This window comes from Tursiops truncatus, chromosome 4, assembly GCF_011762595.2.
Source record: "Tursiops truncatus isolate mTurTru1 chromosome 4, mTurTru1.mat.Y, whole genome shotgun sequence".
Lineage (NCBI taxonomy): Eukaryota > Metazoa > Chordata > Mammalia > Artiodactyla > Delphinidae > Tursiops > Tursiops truncatus.
Genome location: NC_047037.1, coordinates 109,438,354 through 109,457,770, shown reverse-complemented (window position 1 = coordinate 109,457,770; position 19,417 = coordinate 109,438,354). Strand labels below are relative to the sequence as shown.

The window sequence follows — 19,417 nt, the reverse complement described above, 5'->3', positions numbered from 1 at the left end:
TCTGAACCAAACTGTGCCCCCCACCAAGTTCATATGTTGAAGCCCTAACCCCACTGTGATGGTAGTTGGAGACAGGACATTTGGGAGATAATTAGGTTTAAATGAGGTCATGAGCATGGGGCCTGTTGATAAGATTAGTGCCATGTGAGTGCCATCTGTAAGCGAGGAAAAGAACTCACTGGAACTCAACCATGCTGGCTGATCTCAGACTTCCAGCCTCCAGAACTGTGAGAAATTTAATTTCTGTTGTTTAAGCCACCCACAGTACAGTATTTTGTTATTGTAGCTCTAGATGATTAATACATGATCCTTCAAAAAGGTTAAAAGTCTGGTATCAAAAAACCTTTATCCTAGTCCATTTTGTTACTGATTTGGCAAGGAAAAGTTAAAGTGCATAAACATCCTAAACACTTAAAAGAAGACAATTTTAATTGCCATTGCTAGTCATATGGATATTAATAGGAATGATTTTTTTTAAAAGAGAAGAAAATGGAAATCAGAAGAAAAGAAAGGAATTCTTCAGTTTGCCCCCAACCCACCTTTCAAGTTCACTTTCCCCGACCTCTCACTTTTCCTGACGTGGGGTCTTTCACTGACCTCCTCACCTTATTACTTTTCTTTTTAAATATTTTGTTTAGTAAACTCACTTAAAAACATGGAAAGGAGACATTTACGTGACCATATAAGCAATGGGCTATCTTCTTCCAAAGTGTTCAGTTGAAAAGACCAGGTATTTGGAAAGAAAATAAAGCTATTATTTCAATGGTAGGTAATATTCTTTTTTGAGAATGGTTACCAGATAATTCGTAAGAGAAACATCCACAAGTGAGTTATAAAGGTCAATCCCTTGTGGGATGAAATAAGTTTTCAAGTTCAATTTAAGACAAGATTTTTAATTACCAAGGTAGACTACCTAGAGACAATTTCAGATTGAAAGGCCAAAAACCTTAAGTTAGTTGATTTTTAATAGAGAATTTAACCCCAGCCCCCCCCCCAAAGAAAATCTGATAAATCATTTCCCATAAGTGAAAAACTAATTATATCACCATATTGACATTATAATAGCATCTAAATGTTTCCTCAAAATTTGAAACATCTAAACACTATGAGTGATACTTTGGGCCTAAATTTCCAGTAAATTTACCCTCACTGAAATCTTTAGAGAATAATAATGAAGAAAGATTACACAACAGTTGATTGATATTTTTTGAATGTTTACTGTTAGATATAGATTTTTTTTAAGTAAAAAGGTAAAAGATGCTTTAAAAAAATTTTTTTTTATTATTTCATTTCATCCAGGTCAAATGAATTTATGAAGAAAAGCATAGTATAGTACATAGCATAGTGTTGAAAGCACCTTAGTCCATTTGGGCTGCTATAACAAAATATCAGGGACTGAGTGGCTTACAAACAACAGAAATTGATTTCTCACAGTTCTGGAAGCTGGAAGTTCAAGATCAGCTGCCAGCATGGTCTGGTGTTGGCTCTTCTCCAGGTTGCAGAGTTCTTGTTGTATCTTCATGTGGTGAAAGGGGCTAGGGATCTCTCTGGAGTTTCTTTTTTAAGGCCACTAATCCTATTTGAAGGTCTATACGCTCATGATTTATGCACCTCTCAAAGTCCTATGTACTAGTACCATCACATCAGGAATTAGTATCTCAACATATGATTTGGGGGGAGGACACAAACACTCAGACCATAGGAGAAAATATAAAAGTTTTAGAGTTGGATGGGAGAGGCAAATGCCTATAATTATTAACTGTATATGTTAATAAGCATTCATTCCTAGTAATCATTTTTTCCCAATGTATAAAAACAACACATGAAAATTAACTCATTCACTGTATATAACAAAACAGAAAGAGACTGATGGATATAGAGAACAAACTAGTGGTTACCAGTAGGGAGAGGATAGGAGAGAGGGGGAAAATAGAAGTATGGGATTAAGAGATACAAAATACTACTTATAAAATAGATAAGCAACAAGGATATATTGCATAGCACAAGGAAATATAGCCATTGTTTTGTAATAAACTTAAATGGAATATAATCTATAAAAATACTGAATCACTATGTTGTATACCTGAAACTAATATAATATTGGAAATCAACTATACTTCAATTTTAAAAACTGTAAAAAATTAATTAATTCACCTGCCATTTAATGCAAAGAGTAGGTAATTGGAGCCCATAAAATTTTCTAATTTAAGAAGACAAAAAAATTTCTGCAGCACTTTAAAAAACTGGAAATTTCAATTCTTAAAAACAAAATATAACAAAACAAATGTCCAAAAGACCTAAAGCAACAATGAAATCAGTACTATAATAGTAGCCTTGCTTCACAGTTTCCTAAAATCAGGACTTACAGACCATAGAAAAATCAAGCTCTATGGTTTACTCCTTCAAAGATTGGGCCTAAAAATGGCTTTAACATTCAATAAACATTTTTTGAGTGCCTACTCTGTGCCAGGCACTCTTCTAAGAATTGAAAACATACAGTATTAGCAAACAGAACAGCAAAGGCCCCTGCTCTCGTGAAGCTTATACTGACTTGGAAAAGGGATTATATATATTAAATTTAAATCCCTCTTATTGTATACTGTAGCTACTTTTTCTCCTTTTCACTTCAGATTTAGGAGAACCTTGGCGGCTATCCCATATAAAAATGTCTCTTTATTCCAGACAATATGCTCTTCTGGTAACTCTATTATGTGTGGCAATATTTCAGTATTGTCAGGTACACTTATAATTTCATTATTTGTAAAAAACTGCAAAACAAACATACAACACATTTTTTATTTTAAATATACTTTAAGTAGCGCTGGTTAATATTGTTAAATAACAAATGCCAATAAAAATATAATTCAGTTACAGAATCTATCATGAAAAATGCTATGAATGCTATCACACGTTCAAGGAAGGGAAAGAGATACAAGGGACATGGAAATATTATATAATTATATGAGCATGGGCTAAAATCAAGTAAATGTTAAAGGATTTAGATCGCTTCTCATGTAATCAAATCTGTGACAGGTAATCCAGACTTTGGGACCCATCCTTCAAGCCTCCCTTGAGGAGACAGAAGAGGGCAGCTGTGCTGGCTCTGCACACCCTAAATGCAGAGCTGCATGGTCAGCCAAAGCAGAGGGGAAGTAGAGGACAGGCAGGCCCCTAGGCTAATCCAAGGAGAACAGGAGAAGCAACAGCCCTGATATCAAAGAGCAGAAAGAGGTCAAGAAAATCGTATCCCCAAAAGGCATGCGTCTCCAACACAGCCTCCCACATTTATGTGGCTCATCACAAAGTCAATTGCATCAAGTCTGTCTCTACAGGTAAAAATTCTCTGCCCGGCTGACTTGAAGACAGGTTTCTTTTTTTTTTTTTTTTTTTTAATCAAACTTTCTGTTTTCCAGACTAAACTTTTGCAGTTATTCAGTGATCCTTCTATAAGGTTTCCAAAGTTGATAATAATACAACTAGTAAGTTCAGTACCTTACCAACCAAACAATTCCAGTCTAACACATTTCAATTTGTGATGACTTCTCTTAAATTTTCCTCTGTTTAAAAATTTACACTGTTTCTCCCATAATTATCATGCATCACTTTACATTTTAATAGTTTAAATCAAACCTTTCAAACAGGGCAAAAAGAAAATAGTAAGTTCAAATGAAAACAGGAGGGAGGAAAGTACCTTTAATTTGGATCCATGAGGTACTAGGACCGATCTATTCTGCTTTGGTGGGATATACAGCTCCCATTTTCCAAAATCCAGTTTTTTATATGGGTATGCAAATGGATTCCAATCATCTGAAAAAATAAAGATGATCAATTAACAATAGCATTATAGGACTAATACTCAATAAATTTCAATCAAAGTATAATATACTGCCTACTTATACAGAATCAAATTGCCTAAAAAACATTGTTTTCTAAGGTACTAAACAAAATACTCTACTAGTCATTTAGAAAAAGCAGGTTATGCTTAACTTATTTTTTAAAAGCATATTTGAAAGTTTGCCTTTTGCAAACTTTAAAGATTAAAGATTACAAACACATTTTCCATTGTACTTTCAACTCTATTACTTCTATCAATAAATAGAATGATGGGTGCTTTTTTAAGAAACACCATCAACAAAGGGAGATAATATGAAAAAAATAGAAATGCATTCTAGGCAACTAGATAAAATACATGTTATGGTAGAAAAAAAATGGTGAAAAATTATTAAAATCATATTACCCAAATCCACAAGTATGTGATAGAGCTGAGTTAAAATCTAAAGAAACGCCTCAAGCAAGAAAGGTAGAAGGTTATAAACTACAAGAGGCAAAGGAGAGGTGGACTACAGATGCTGAAGAAAAGCCAAAATGGACACATAGAAATCTAACATGTAATAGAGGTGGCATTCAAAATCAGTGAGTAGGGCTTCCCTGGTGGCACAGTGGTTGAGAGTCCTCCTGCCGATGCAGGGGACACGGGTTCGTGCCCCAGTCCGGGAAGATCCCATATGCTGTGGAGCAACTGGGCCCGTGAGCCATGGCTGCTGAGCCTGCGCGTCCGGAGCCTGTGCTCCGCAATGGGAGAGGCCACAACAGTGAGAGGCCCGTGTACCGCAAAAAACAAAAACAAAAACAAAACAAACAAACAAAAATCAGTGAGTAAAGGACACACTGTATAATAAGTGGTGCTGGGACAATTGGTGATCCTTATGAAAAAAAAATGAAGTGGATCTCTACCAATAATATTACTGAAGAATCATTTGAACATAGATTAATGTTTAAATATGATAGACAAAATGATAAAATGCTTAGAAGAAAATACAGGAAAAGATGTTTATAATCTTGGGTTTAAAAGTGTTTTTTAGACAAAATACATACATATACACACACATACACGTACATACAAAACCTTAAGGAAAAGCCTGATAAATTTGACTACAAAAATTATAGACTTATCTTCCTTCATACATAGATAGATAGATAGACAGAATGACAAGACAAGCTACCAACTGGGAGAATACATTTGTAATGAACATACCAAGAAAGAGCATCCAAAATATATCAATATCTATAAATCAATGAGAAAAAAAATACAGACCAATAGAAAAATCAACAAAGATATTCAGGGGAGGACATATGAATGGTCAATAAACATACATAATGATGCTCAAGCTCACTCATAATTAAGGAAACAGATTAAAACAACAGTGAGATGTCATTTCTCATCCACTGGATTAGCAAAAACTAAAAGTTTGAAAATATCAAGTAGTCAGCAAGGATACAAAATAACACTGCAGCTGAGGGTACAAACTGGTAAAACAATTTGGCATTACATAGCAAAGTTGAAGCTATGTTAACTCTGGGGTCTAACAATCCTACTCCTAGGTAATACCCTAGGGAAATTCTCACAAATGGTCACAAGAAAATATTCAAAGATGTTCACTGAAGAATTGCTTGCAATAGCAAAAAATGGAAGCCACTGAAAGTTAAATCAGCCACAAAATGGGTAAATATATCATGTTATAATTAAACAGGATGTTATATAACACTATAAACTGATTGGATTAAATATTCAATATATAGGAATAGGTAAAACATTGAAGTTCATTTTAAAGGTGTATAGAAATACCATTAATGTAAAGTTCAAAAAATATGCAAAACAGTATTATATAACATTGATACATACATATGTAGTAAAAATATCAAAAGAAAAATAAGAATGACAAACATCAAATTCTATTGTGATTTCCACTGGGTAGAGGAAAGGGAACACAGGAAGTTTTAATAATATCTGTAATGTTTTATTTTTTAAGGTAGGTGGTGTACACAGAGATGCTTATTACGTTTTCCCCTATTTGTTTATGCCTAAAATATTTCACTGTTTAAAGAAAACTTAAGCCCCTGTGATGCTATGCACTATAGTGCTATGAAATTAGATTCTCAATTAAGGAGATAATAAAAACACCAAGAAGCTTGTTTTATGCTATGATTTCTTCTTTTAGATGCCAATACTTTCACCACATTAGGCTTAAGGTTTTTCACTCTCAGCCAGTCTGAATGTCATGGGTAGAGTGGGGGTAAGAAACAACATGTAAATAAAGGTCCTTTTAAACATTTTTCTACTCCCCATCAGAAGACAATCTGAAAATATCTAAAGGCGGTTTTATCTTCAGGAACAGCTCAACAAGCTCTGTGTTACTATATTCTCCTGCCCCTAAAACATCAAATACATCTCACCTGTTTATGATGTGACATTCCTTTACCAAAGGAAAGAATTTAGGGCATAATTAGAGAGAAGGAAAACAGCTTGAAATATGAGGATCTAGGTAGTGTAACACTTTATACATTTACTGAATTTCTTTTTAAGCTAATCATTTAAGACAATAAAATTAAGACCAGCAGCAGATCTTTTCCTGGTTAGATTTGAAAATAAAGGGTACAGTTCATTAGTTCATTCATTCATTCATTCATTAAATATGTACTGAGTGGTTAATGTAGGCCCTGCTCTATGCCAAACTGAAAATTAGGGTTCAGAATGACATTCAGATTTCATCCGGAAAAGGTTAAACTGAGTAACAGTACACCAAAACGAAGAGTAAAATATATAATATAGGATCCTCTAAACATTCAACTATAAATAAGACTGTTACTTTGAAAGTGAAACTTCAATTATATGGGAAATTTTCTTATGCAGATTTACTTAAAAGCTGTTTTCAATAATGTAAAAATAAATGTGGTTTTGAATATTAGTTTTTGAATATCAGTTGAAATAGTTCTTCAGCTTGCAGTCACTTGAGTTTTAAGATCTGTTTAAACAGGTAATGTTATAATATTTGTATAAAGAAAAAATATTTTTACTGAATCACATTTCTCCTTTCATAGTGTCTTAGAGACACTAACACAAATGCTGATTATTTCTAATCCTACACTGTAAAAAATGTTTTTTCTATCATTTTCAAGAGTTTCATTTCATTACCACACCTCCTCTTCATGGAAATCCTGGTGTTAACTTCTACTACACGTACATTTTTCTTGCTGAACTCCAATCTTCAAAGAAAAATTTGGAACATCTTCACATATGCTCCCAAAGAAAATCCATCTACCAACCATCATAAGCAATGTAGAATATACTAAAGGTTTCAAAGGGAGAGAGAGGGGAAGGTTTGCAAGGGGCGTACATACATCAAACAACTTGAGATTTTTGCATTGGACAGCTGTCTCCCACATAAATCCCTCTTCAGCCACACCCACTAGTCTTTTAGCTCCTTGATTCCTTCTCCAATCAGTGTTCAGCCCTAAATTTTCCTTACTCTTCCCCCTTTATTAAATACTATTGCTTCTTTCCATTTGAAAGATGGGCACCAACCAAACTAACCACCTCTACTGTACTGCAGGCATATGAAAGATTTTATTCTAATAAAACCAGTTTATCCCTAAAATTGTTTTCTAAAAATAGCTAATAAGATGAGCTTTATTCTACAGGATACAGATATCTAAGGTCCAGGTACAGAATAGTCAGAAAAGTCATTGGATTTGGATCTGTTCTCATAAACTTAAGTCCTTGGTTAAGAAAGAAGGAACTACCATTAAGGTATATTTAGGTATGACTGTGGGAACTAATTGTGGAAGTACCCAATTAAAAATAAGTAAATAAAAATTAAACATTCAATGATTGGTGTAAAAATATTAAACAAAAGTGAATGTTTTGTTTTTAAATGGAATTTTTTTTAGAAAAACACAGAAGGCAAAATAATAAGAGATGAAAGATACATTTTGAGAGATTTTTTTTTTTTTTTTTTGCAGTACGCGGGCCTCTCACTGTTGTGGCCTCTCCCGTTGCGGAGCACAGGCTCCGGATGCGCAGGCTCAGCGGCCCTGGCTCACGGGCCCAGCCGCTCTGTGGCATGTGGGATCTTCCCGGACCGGGGCACAAACCCGTGTCCCCTGCATCGGCAGGCGGACTCTCAACCACTGTGCCACTAGGGAAGCCCGGGAATTTAAGTCTTAAGTGTCATGAGACTTTATTCCTGAAAATAACTGAAAGTAAAGTAATATTAATAATGATAAATGGTTCTAAGGCATATTAGATATATCTAAAGTGCATACTTTTAGAGCCAGATTACTCATTTTTCATTTTAATCCTCCATGACTTTATATCCTGAATCTACAAGGTAGAACTAATTTTAATTAAGCACTTAATGCAAATAGTTTGTATCTCTATGTAGGCCTCAGGACAGGACCAAAAATATCCTATCATCACCTGTGACAATTATTTGTTTCTCTATCACACACAGAACTACATATTGGGAGTTCTGTAGTTCAGTGATTCTCAAGCTTTAGTTCACATCAGAATCACTTGTTAAAGCAGATTGGGCTGATTAAAACAGACTGTTGGGCTCCACCCTCAGAGTTCTTTGATTCAATATATCTGAAATATGGTCTAATAATGTTGTCTAACGTCTAACGAGTCCCTACGTGATGTTGCTGCTCGCTAAGGGACCACGTTGAGAATCAACTTCCTGGCTCGACGGCTGACTTCAGGTGTTCTCTGCTCATAGCTTTGTGAGTAATGTTCTAGATTAGATTAGATTTATAGATTACCAAATAATGTTCCAAGTCAGTAGCTCAAGGAAATTCTGAAATAGAAATTATCACTAATAATCCCTCAAGGTAAATCTTACTCACATGAAATTTAGGATTTAGAATTTGGGATTCACTAGGCTTGTAAAGCTCAGAAGGATGACCAGTGAGATGAAGATTACAGAACAGACCTGATATATTAAGGAATCTGAATGTGTCAGTGTGAGGAAACAAAAATTTGAACATTAAAAGAAAACATATATTAAGACCAATATTCAATATACTGCTATAAGTGTCTACAGAAAATGTTTCTTATAATATTCTCACTAATAGATTGCATGGTTAAAAAGTACAGGCCACTGTGATCAGAAAATGAATATAAATTTGAAGGCTTCTACCTAGAAAAGTAACATTAAAATTTTTAAGTGTTAACATTTTAACTCATCTTCTTTTCTGTGTGTCATTTCCTGCCATAACCTAGACATTGCTAGGCTCAAGGATGAGGTACCCCTAAAGCAATGTGTGCTTATTATTCTAGTCTTGGTGTTTTAAGAACATGTTTCCTGCTTGCATAAATTATTTTATTAAAACATTTTCTAAGACTTTCGATGATTATCAAGTTTGAATAACCTGACACAGTTTAAAAGCAAACATTTAAATAAGTATTTTATTACTAACAGACTGAAATTCATCATCATATTTTACAATGCAAAAGATTCTATTTTTCCATAGACTCAAAACCAGCAGACAAATTTAAATCGAGATATGGAAAAGAAACGATGTGTTATGCGCAGTTTAACATGAACTGCAAACACACATTCGGCACAGGCAATCAAACGCTAACTAAGGTCACTGCCATCAGGCACACAGACTCTGTATTATCTCAAGCCCAACAACCTTTCTTTTTCTAATGTAATAATCCTCACATAAAATTCTTAAATGTCAGCCTTCTTCAAATATTCCCAAACTCTTTAACTCACAGTAAAGTATTTCTCTTCATCAGGACTTAGCCACCTCATTTCTGTAGAGTTTCTCAGTTTAATATATATATTCCTTACGCATGGTTGAAATGGTCCCAACTTACTATGTAGAACCACACCTTTGATGAAGATGCCAATGTGCTGAACAATGTGGTCCGTACTTGGGTCAACCCCTGCCATAAGCAGGCTTCACTGAGCTAGTGAAGTAAGGTCCCTGTTGGATGTGGCAGATCTAATATCAGATCTAATACAAGCCCAGTACTGGCCTATATGGCAGATGTCAGTCACCTCCTATCTGAGTCGATATCCCTTACATCATAAATTATTAAATATTTGGAATATCACCTCCTTAAAACAAGTAAACACCCTACCTCATCAAACAATGTTGTTTAATTGTTTCAAGCTTCATATTATTCAGAGTTTACATAGCTTTATAATGCAAAGTTGGCTTGTCATGATGGAAGTTTGGGGACTTCTCTCATGTCAAGGAAGCATCCAGTCTGTTTCCAAGAAGTCATAAGATCCAGAACAGGAACCTCCTATGGCATTGCCCTTACCCAGAATTATGGAAGGACCACACAATTTTTGGAGGTGGAGAACAGCAGTCCTGACATATAACCCTGTGCTTTTTGATTACCTTCTCTTTTTCCCCTCCAGATAATTCTTCTCCTCATATGGTTACTTAAGAATCATCAAATTTCTGCTAGAAGATAGCACCCTGGAAATAAACTTAAGACCTCCAGCATTACTTCTTAGGGAAAACTGCTCTTAAAATACATTAGTTTAGGAGAGCTGTGGTTTTCAAGAACAAAATCTAGAGTATGTCAGAATGCCACTAACTTCAGAACCAATGGGATGCTAATATCGTTTTAAAGAACAATATGCTCAGTCCTATGATATGCAGCTTTCTGGAAATTAGGGAACAAATTAAATAACCTAGAGTTTCACTCACTAAACTGTTCTTAAAGGCATGCGTAGAAGAAACGTTCTCCGTGACCAAAAAAAAAAAGTGTGCCAAAAGTGACTTTAAATAGAATTAACTATGTGTCTTTATTATAGGAATAGTATCTATATTATGATACTTTTATGAAGGAAAGGGGGTGGTAAATGAATATACAGTTGGCCCTCCATATCAGAGAGTTCCATATCCACAGATTCAACCAAACGTGAATCAAAAATATTAGGGGAAAAATTCCAGAAAGTTCCAAAAAGCAAAACTTGACTTTACTATGTACTGCCAAATATTTACATAGCATTTACTTTGTATTTATAACTATTTACATAGCATTTATGTGGTATTAAGTATTATAAGTAATCTAGAGATGATTTAAAGAATACAGGAGGATGTGCATAAGTTAAACGCAATACTACATCATTTTATATAAGGGATTTGAGCATCCTCAGATTTTGGTATTTGCAGGTGTGGGAGGTCCCAGAACCAATCCACCAAAGACTGAAGGATGACTGTATGTAGTCACCTATGATTTCAAAAAGCATGAAAATAGAACCCAAAAAGTGAAGAGAAATGATTATGTATATGAAGAGGGAAAACACAGATTAGTTTTGTAGGATTGTACCTTGCTTTATTTTGACTATAAGACCAGGTAAACAATTTATAAAATTAGAAAATTTAATAAGTCAAAAAGAGGGGAAAATAAGAAAAAAAAAAGTCTCTTAAAATGGAAATAAACTGAACCTGTGTGATGGAATTTGCAGATGGGGGTTTTGGGAGGTAGTTAGGTTATGAGGGTAGAATCCTCATGAATGGGGTTAGTGTCTTTACAAAAGAAATCCCAGAGAGATCACTCCTGCATTCCACCAGGTGAGGATTTCACAAAGAAAGGACTGCAGTCTATGAATGAGGAAGAGAGCTCTCATCAGATACTGAATCCGCTGGCACTTTGATCTTGGACTTCCCAGCCACCAGAACTGTGAGAAATCAATTTCTTTTGTTTATAAGCCACCCAGGCTGTAGTTTTTTGTTATAGCACCCTGAACAGACTAAGACAAAGCTCATCTCTACTTTTCTGTATAATAGGAAATTTCCATAACAAAATTGTAAAAACTATGTTATGAGGTCTCTGTGAACAAATACTTGTCCAAATCTCTTTCCTTGCTATCAGTTGTAAAAAGTGATCTTATCAGCCAAAGAGTGTAAGATTTTAATTTATTTACGGTTTTAAACAGATTAACAAACTGCTTTCTGGATAAGCAGTTGCAGTTCATACTCCCACCAGCAGCATATGAGAATTGTCAACTATCCGTATCCTCATCAACACCAGAGATTATCCGGTAGGCGGGTAGGCGGGCCTCTCACTGTTGTGGCCTCTCCCGTTGCGGAGCACAGGCTCCGGATGCGCAGGCTCAGCGGCCATGGCTCACGGGCCTATCCGCTCCGTGGCATGTGGGATCTTCCCAGACCGGGGCACGAACCCGCGTCCCCTGCATCGGCAGGAGGACTCTCAACCACTGCACCACCAGGGAAGCCCGGAGATTATCATTTTAATAACAAGGCATGCCTGCCTTGTTCAACCAGGGTTCGCTAAGAGAATTAAGTTCGAATGCCCTACGGATCCATTGTATGCAATAAATTAACTTCTCTTCAATGCATCTTAGAATAGTACCTGTATGTACTACACTTGGAAGAATTTAGAAAATAGGCATTCAAATAATTTTCTGTGTTCTGTGGATCAGATTCAGAACCAGCATGAGAAAAGTTGCCTCTCTTTATTGTCCTAGCTGGAAGAGATAGCTTTGATACACAGTGTTTTCATTTCTTTTCAAAGCACGTTATAACTATAACTTCTTATATTTTCTTTAATCCTATTTTTATTTGGGAGAAATTGAGTAGTGGGTATTTTATTTTAAACTTTTTCGTTTAGTTCTAGTTTTATTGAACGGAATATAATAATGTGGTGTCCTTTATGGTCTAATACAGTGGTAACCAATCCAGTTATTTATTTACCAATCTATTTATTTTTAGCAGTATAAACCATTCAATTATCTCAAAATAGATTTTATGAAGGACTCCAGCATAGAAACTATACAAAACATGTAAAAAAGCAAAGCTGCTTTGCTTGAAGTGCCCCTACCTACCTAAACCCCCATCCTCACCTCTTTCTCTCCCTCTCAGAGCCTACCACTCAGAACTCAGTTCTAAAAAGTGCTCCAGTGTATGATCTATCTTTGCAGATCTTCCATAGATCCTTAAAATGTGTCATTTCTTTTTTTTTAATTCTCCATTTAATTTTAGTTTACTTCATCCACGACAAGTTAAGAATATGCTAAATTATATCATGACGATTGGTTCTAAAAATTTACTCAATTTCTAACAATTCTTGCCATCTACACTTGACCAAAAGTAAATGTTATTTGGGACTTAAGGATAAAAGCATTTATCACTGCTGTGACTTATATTACTGATCTCTGTGCCATTTTATCTGGTTTGTTTTTGGTCTGGATTTGACTCCTTTTATTTTATAATCTTTCAGTGAAAGTAAAGCAGAGAGAAACTAATGGTTAAAGCCAAGAAGAGGTACATTATTTGCTTAGAAAGAATGCAGAACAGGACAAAATAGGAAGGGGAAAGAATGGGAGAGAGGTACTAATGCAATATGGTCAATCATCAGAGGAAGGCATCCCATGTGCCAAGAAGGGTTCTCAATTATGTTTTAACTGGCTAGTACATTGAACTGTATCCCTCCATGTCAGCAAACATCTGGAGCTTAGTTGGAGGACTCTTACAGCACGTACTCCAGTTCATCCATTATATCACTACCGACTGCAATTTAATCTATTTATGACTCCCCTGAAGTCATAAATTTGATTTGACTTTAGGACTCTTCTCTACACCCTAAAACACAATCTTTCATCTTAAGATGTTCCACTTGAACCAGTCCCTGCTGTGAGGGCATGGGAGGGGCCTATAGTAATCAGGAAAGCAATTATATAGATTTCCCTGCTAACCCTATAGCCACTTATGAAAATATTTCAATGAAAGTAAAATAATATTTTCTAACATGGCTAGCAATGTAACAGAAGTAAACCAATGTGTCAATGGTCAATTGATTTTCAACAAGGGTGACCAAGACCACTCAATGGGGGAAAAATAGTCTTTTCAACAAATAATGCTAGGACAACTAGATCTCCACACAGAAAAAGATATATCTGGACTCCTATCTTAAACCATATACAAAACTAACTCAAATGGATCAAGTACTTAAATGTAAGAGCTAAAACTATACAACTCAATGTAAAACAGTGCTGACACCTTGGAAAACAGTCTGGGTGTTCCCCAAAATGCCAGAGTTACCATTTTGACCCAGCAATCCCACTCCTAGTTATAAACCCTAAAGCAATGAAAACATATGTCCACACAAAAACTTGTATATGAATGTTCATAGCAGCATTACTTATGATAGTCAAAAGGTGAAAACCACACAAATACCCATCAACTAACAAATGAATATACAAAATGATGCATATCCGTACAATGCAATATTATTTGGCTATAACAATGAATGAAGTACTGATACATACTATAAGATGGAAGCTTGAAAACATTATGCTACGTGAAAACTCGCTTTTTTTTTTTCACTTTTTTTTTTCGCTTTTTTTCCACCACATATTATCTGATTCAAAAATCCAGGATAAGAAAATTTCTAGAGACACAGTAAGTGGTTTCCTAAGCCTAGGGGAGGGATGGGAAGATTGTGAGATGATAGCTAAAGGGTACAGGGTTCCTTTGAGATAATGAAAATATTCTGAAATTCATTGTGGTTATGGTTGTAGAACTCTGTTTTAATATACTAAAAACCATGAAATTGTACACTTTAAATAGGTTAGTTGTATGGTATGTGAATTGTATGTCAATAAAGCTGTTAAAAAATAAAAGTATTTTAAAGGTCAGGTAGTCGTTATCTGTTCATTTCTATTGAGCTTTTGCGCTAGACTAAAATCAGGTTCTATCAGAGATATTGTAAAGGGAAAGACCACAAAGGGAGACACATATAAAAATTTAATACTGAAAGATAGCTCGGTCAATAAGTAGACTAAAGAGTCTAGGTGGATAGTTGAAGACTTTCAAGAGAAAATAATTAATTGTTTCAAGGCTTTGAAAAAGTAGAACTTGACCATATTAGAAGCTGGGGCGGGGGGGAAATAGGCTTTTAAGCAAAGAAAAATGTATATCTTCTCCTTTTGGAGCCCAGATTTTTAGTAGTTTTGTGAGTGATTACCAACCGAACTGCTGCTGCTAATGTTAGAATTTACCTTGGACGCTGAAAGAGACCCATAAGGAACAGAAATCTAAAACTATCATACAATCCACTCCCTTACGAAGGAAAAAAAAAAAAAGGTTTGAGCAGAGGCTGTCTCAAGACTAATGACATAAGGGAGGGTTTTATTATGATAGAAGAACTAATGAAAGTCATTAAAATAACAAAAAATAGGATGATTTGGTGACACTGATGGCAGCAGCAGTAGTTATGGACCGTCCTGTGAGGAAAAGGTGTTTTGTTTTTTTCTTGTTCAAAGCTAATTTCTTGATTTTTGTTCTTTCTTTTTGTCTGTTTTCAAATATTTTCTCACACTCTGAGGTTTTCAAACATTCTCTCTCTTCAGGCTCTTTAATCTCAGCATCCAAATATGATGGAGTGATGTATCTGCTAATTCTGAAGTAACATCAATGACAATGAAGAAAACCTCTCCTTTGGTCCAAGTCATCCTTTGGTTCTCCTGCCACTGACAGCCCAATTTCTTGACTCCTATCTCCACTTCCTTATATCTCTTCATTCCCTAAAATATTTCTGAAATACTCTGGCAAAGGTCACCAGTGACCTCCAACTTTCCAATCCCAATTGTTCTTTTCAGACTTCAATTTATATGAGCTTTCAGTGACACTTGAAACTCTTGGTCACTCCACCTTCGGTGTCAGTTATACCCATCTCAGTTGGTTCTCTTAAACCACTCAGTGAAGATGGGGAGGAAAAAAAGGGAATGCACTTGAAAGCTATTTCAGAGTTAAAATTGATAAGAAGCAGTGTTTTAGTTATTAAGGGTGACAGACAGTGGTTACTTGGGTGGTTACTGAAAAAGGATAGGGAATACAGAACTAGGAGAAAAGAGAATTTACAGGAACTGTAAACGGTCAACACCATCTACTACTGCAGAAAAGTCAAGTAAGGAAAAGATACCTAAATTGAGAGGCTGGGATATTTAATGGGAAAACACATGTGACTGAGTGTACTATTATTTCTATTATTATTATTTCTATTACTTCTCTGCCATATTTTTTTCTTACCACAAAAGAAAAGTGTACTCTCTGAAGAATGAAAACCAAAAAACATGAATAAAAAAGACACTGAAGCACTCATAAACCGAACCTCCTCTACACTAACACCTTACTTTAAAATTTCTCATTTTTTTTACTATATACGTATTTATATGCACAGACATGTGCATTTCCATAATGTACATTATATACAAAAGTATGTATATACATATATAAATTTTTAAACTTACAGTTTTGTATCCTTTTCTACATACTATATGATCAGCATTACTCCTGTCAGTACATATTCATTTACGACGGTAGTTCCCCAACATGGCTGCTTTTAAAAGTTAGAAGTCAATAGACTCCACCCCAGGTCCTTGAATCAGATCCAGGAGTAGATCTGTACTTTTATAAAGCTTCCTAATTTTGTGCTATGCACACACAGGTTTAGTAAACAATAATCTACAATATCATTCTAGAAATCTGACAGCAAATTAAGGGAGGGATCTTCTTTAGTTTTCCAATTTATTTAAGGAAGGAAAGGAGGGAGCAACTTTATATACAGAGAAAAAGCAAGCAGCAAAGGGAGAGCCTGACAGGAGAAAGAAGAGGTAAATAGACAGATTTACCATGTTAAGGAAGAGAAGAGAAAATGATTCAATGCATATATTCGTGACATCAATTTCTTCTACTAACTTTTGAAAGCATGTGGCAAGGATAAATATAGATACAGAGATCTTTTTAGGGAAATGGTTTGGAAGTTGAAATATTCCTTTCTGCTGTCTTCTATTTTCTCTGAAAAGTAAGAGCAAGTATTATACTAATGGAAAATGAAGAGACAGTGAAATAAGGGATTATGCAGGGAGTGGTGAAACTGAAGTAGCTACTGTGGAAGATGTAAGAAAGAGATGACTAGGGATGTGCAAGTGATTTCTGTAAAGTGTTAATGGCCATGAACCCACAGAAGCAGCAGTTCATATGGCTGTGTGATTTTCCTCATGGTGGCCAGAAGCTGTGCATGAGCAGAGAAATTAAACAATTTGATGCGAGCAACACTGCAGATTTACAGGGCGAGTGTGGTAGAAGCGCTAATGTTCAAAGGAGATGGAACTTTCAGGAAGAGAGAGGTTGGAGAGCTGGAGAGCTTAGAGCAAGGGATCTAGAATAGATATCAATGAGCCACAGACATGTCAGAGAGCATCATGGATCTAGACGTCACATTCAGTCTGGAATAACTGGTATCATGGAGTCGAGAATAGGGAAATGCTGCTACAGCAATCTTTGTACCTTTTACACAATAAGTTTTGCTAATGCTTTGCAACAATTCCCCTGTCCCTCATCAGTAGTCTCATTCCCCCCCCAACAAAAAAAAAATCTTGCTTGCTACCCTTCACCCTTCCTAAGCATATCAAGACCTCTAAAAAACAGAGCCACCTGAGCAGATTCATATATATATGACTGAGAAATAAATGCTTACTTTTGTAACACACTGAGTTGGGGATAGTGTGTTACACAGCACTACTGTTGCTATAGCTGACTTGTGCACCAAGTAAGAGTGAGCACTACCCCTCTGAACTTCCCACAAATAGTCTAAACCTGTATCTATTATTACCTGCATCTATTACTATAAACCTGTTACCATTTATTATATGTGTCAATACGGATTTCCTTGTTTTTGACTATAAGCTAGCTGAAGGTATAGATCAACCAAGTATTCCTCATCTTTGTATGCCAACAGCCAGTACATTACTCCCATAGAAGTACTCAGCAAGTTTTTACTGGAAGAATAAACTTATAACTTTTTATGCCAAATCAAGATCACAAGACAATTTGGAAACTGGAAATTTAGCAAAGAACAAAATTAACCAAAAAAACTCATTCCTTTTTAGTTTTGCAAGGGAACATAAATAGTATTCTCCAATAAGACTTCATTATACACTAAGATTATAAAAAATTAACTCTACATTTAGCAAATAATATAAACCATTAAAAAGCACACAAAAAAACCTAGGTAATTCCTTTTTATTATTCTTCCCAATTAATATGGGTCACTAACTAAATAGCTTAAAAGAAAAACTATAGTAATTAAAAGAAAAAAATGTATTTACTTCTACTTAAGGTAGATCTTGATTATTTTCCTTTATGTGCTAAATTCCAGAAGTATTATATATAGTTTGTATAATATATAAATACATTTCAAAAGGTCACTTTTTTTGAGTGGTGACACTTAATTATATGTTAGATTAATTATATATTATATATAAAGTAAAAAAGGTTACAAAATTATAAGTTTTAAAAAGTGTTGGAGTTCCCTGGTGGTCCGGTGGCAAGTACTTGGCACTTTTACAGCTGGGGCCTGGGTTCAATCCCAGTTGGGGAACTAAGATCCTGCAAGCCACATGGTTCAGCCAAAGAAAAAGTATGCATATATATTATATATAATATATAAATTATATGTAATTAATCTAATATATATATAATTAAATATCACCACTCAAAAACAGTGATCCACTAAAATGCTCCGTATGCTATTAACCTAAAGATTCACAAAATACCTAATTATCCACATATAAACACATGTAGTATCTAAAAAAGACCTCTACATGTTATTTCTACATTTATAACACACATAAGAAATAATTCATTAAGGCTGTGCTCCTTCTTTTCTGAAACCCAAAATACAAGAAAATTGAATCACTTTGAAATGAACCAATCTGTTTATTAGCTCTGTGGGGTGTAAGAAAACTTCAATTGCTACTCTATGTCATACTGATATAGGCATAAACTCTCAGGTTAAACTTCTCTCAGTAGTACAAGTTTCAATTTGGATTTTAAAATGCTTGAGGGCATCAATTTTCACATCTTTCCCCACTCCCATTTCAGAAATCTGAGACCCAATTTCAGAAAAATACGGACAAGTTATATGGAGGTTTAACATGTTCAAGAATAAACATAACTGCCATTAAGGAAATGCCACATTAAAATAAAGAACATTTAAATCATTTATTATTATCAGGCTTTCTGGCTTCTAATATAATAGCCATTTATCTAAATTCAAAAGAATAATCATGTTTTTCTTAACAACTGCACTTAGATTCAAAAATTCTACAATTTAGAGAGGACCTTCAAGATGGTGGGGGAGTAAGACATGGAGATTACCTTCCTCCCCACAAATACAACAAAAATACATCTACATATGGAACAACTCCTACAGAACACCTACTGAATGCTGGCAGAAGACCTCAGACTTTCCAAAAGCAGTGTGGCTGGCAGGGTCTTGGTGCTCTGGCCAGGTGTCAGGCCTGAGCATCTGAGGTGGGAGAGCTGAGTTTAGGACATCAGACCAGCAGAAACCTCCTGTCCCCACAAAATTTCAAACAGCGAACCCTCTCCCAGAGAACTCCACCTCAACACTAAGAACCACTTCCACTCAATGACCAGCAAGCTACAGAGCTAGAAACCGAAAACCAAACAACTAGCAAGACAGGAACACAACCCTACCCATTAGCAGAGAGGCTGCCTAAAACCATAATCAGTTCACAGACAACCCAAAACACACCACCAGACTGGTCCTGCCCACCAGAAA

At 35.3% G+C, this 19,417-nt stretch overlaps 1 protein-coding gene across 2 annotated transcripts in view; it reads right to left on the bottom strand.

Annotated features, from left to right (window-relative positions):
• Positions 1-19,417, bottom strand: part of GBE1 (1,4-alpha-glucan branching enzyme 1) — a 288,288-nt gene that overhangs the window by 181,385 nt on the left and 87,486 nt on the right. For both annotated transcript variants that reach the window (XM_019922679.3, XM_073804382.1), the window contains exon 3: positions 3,692-3,807. In XM_019922679.3, the coding sequence (XP_019778238.1) occupies positions 3,692-3,807 (116 nt within the window). The remainder of the gene's footprint in view (positions 1-3,691; positions 3,808-19,417) is intronic.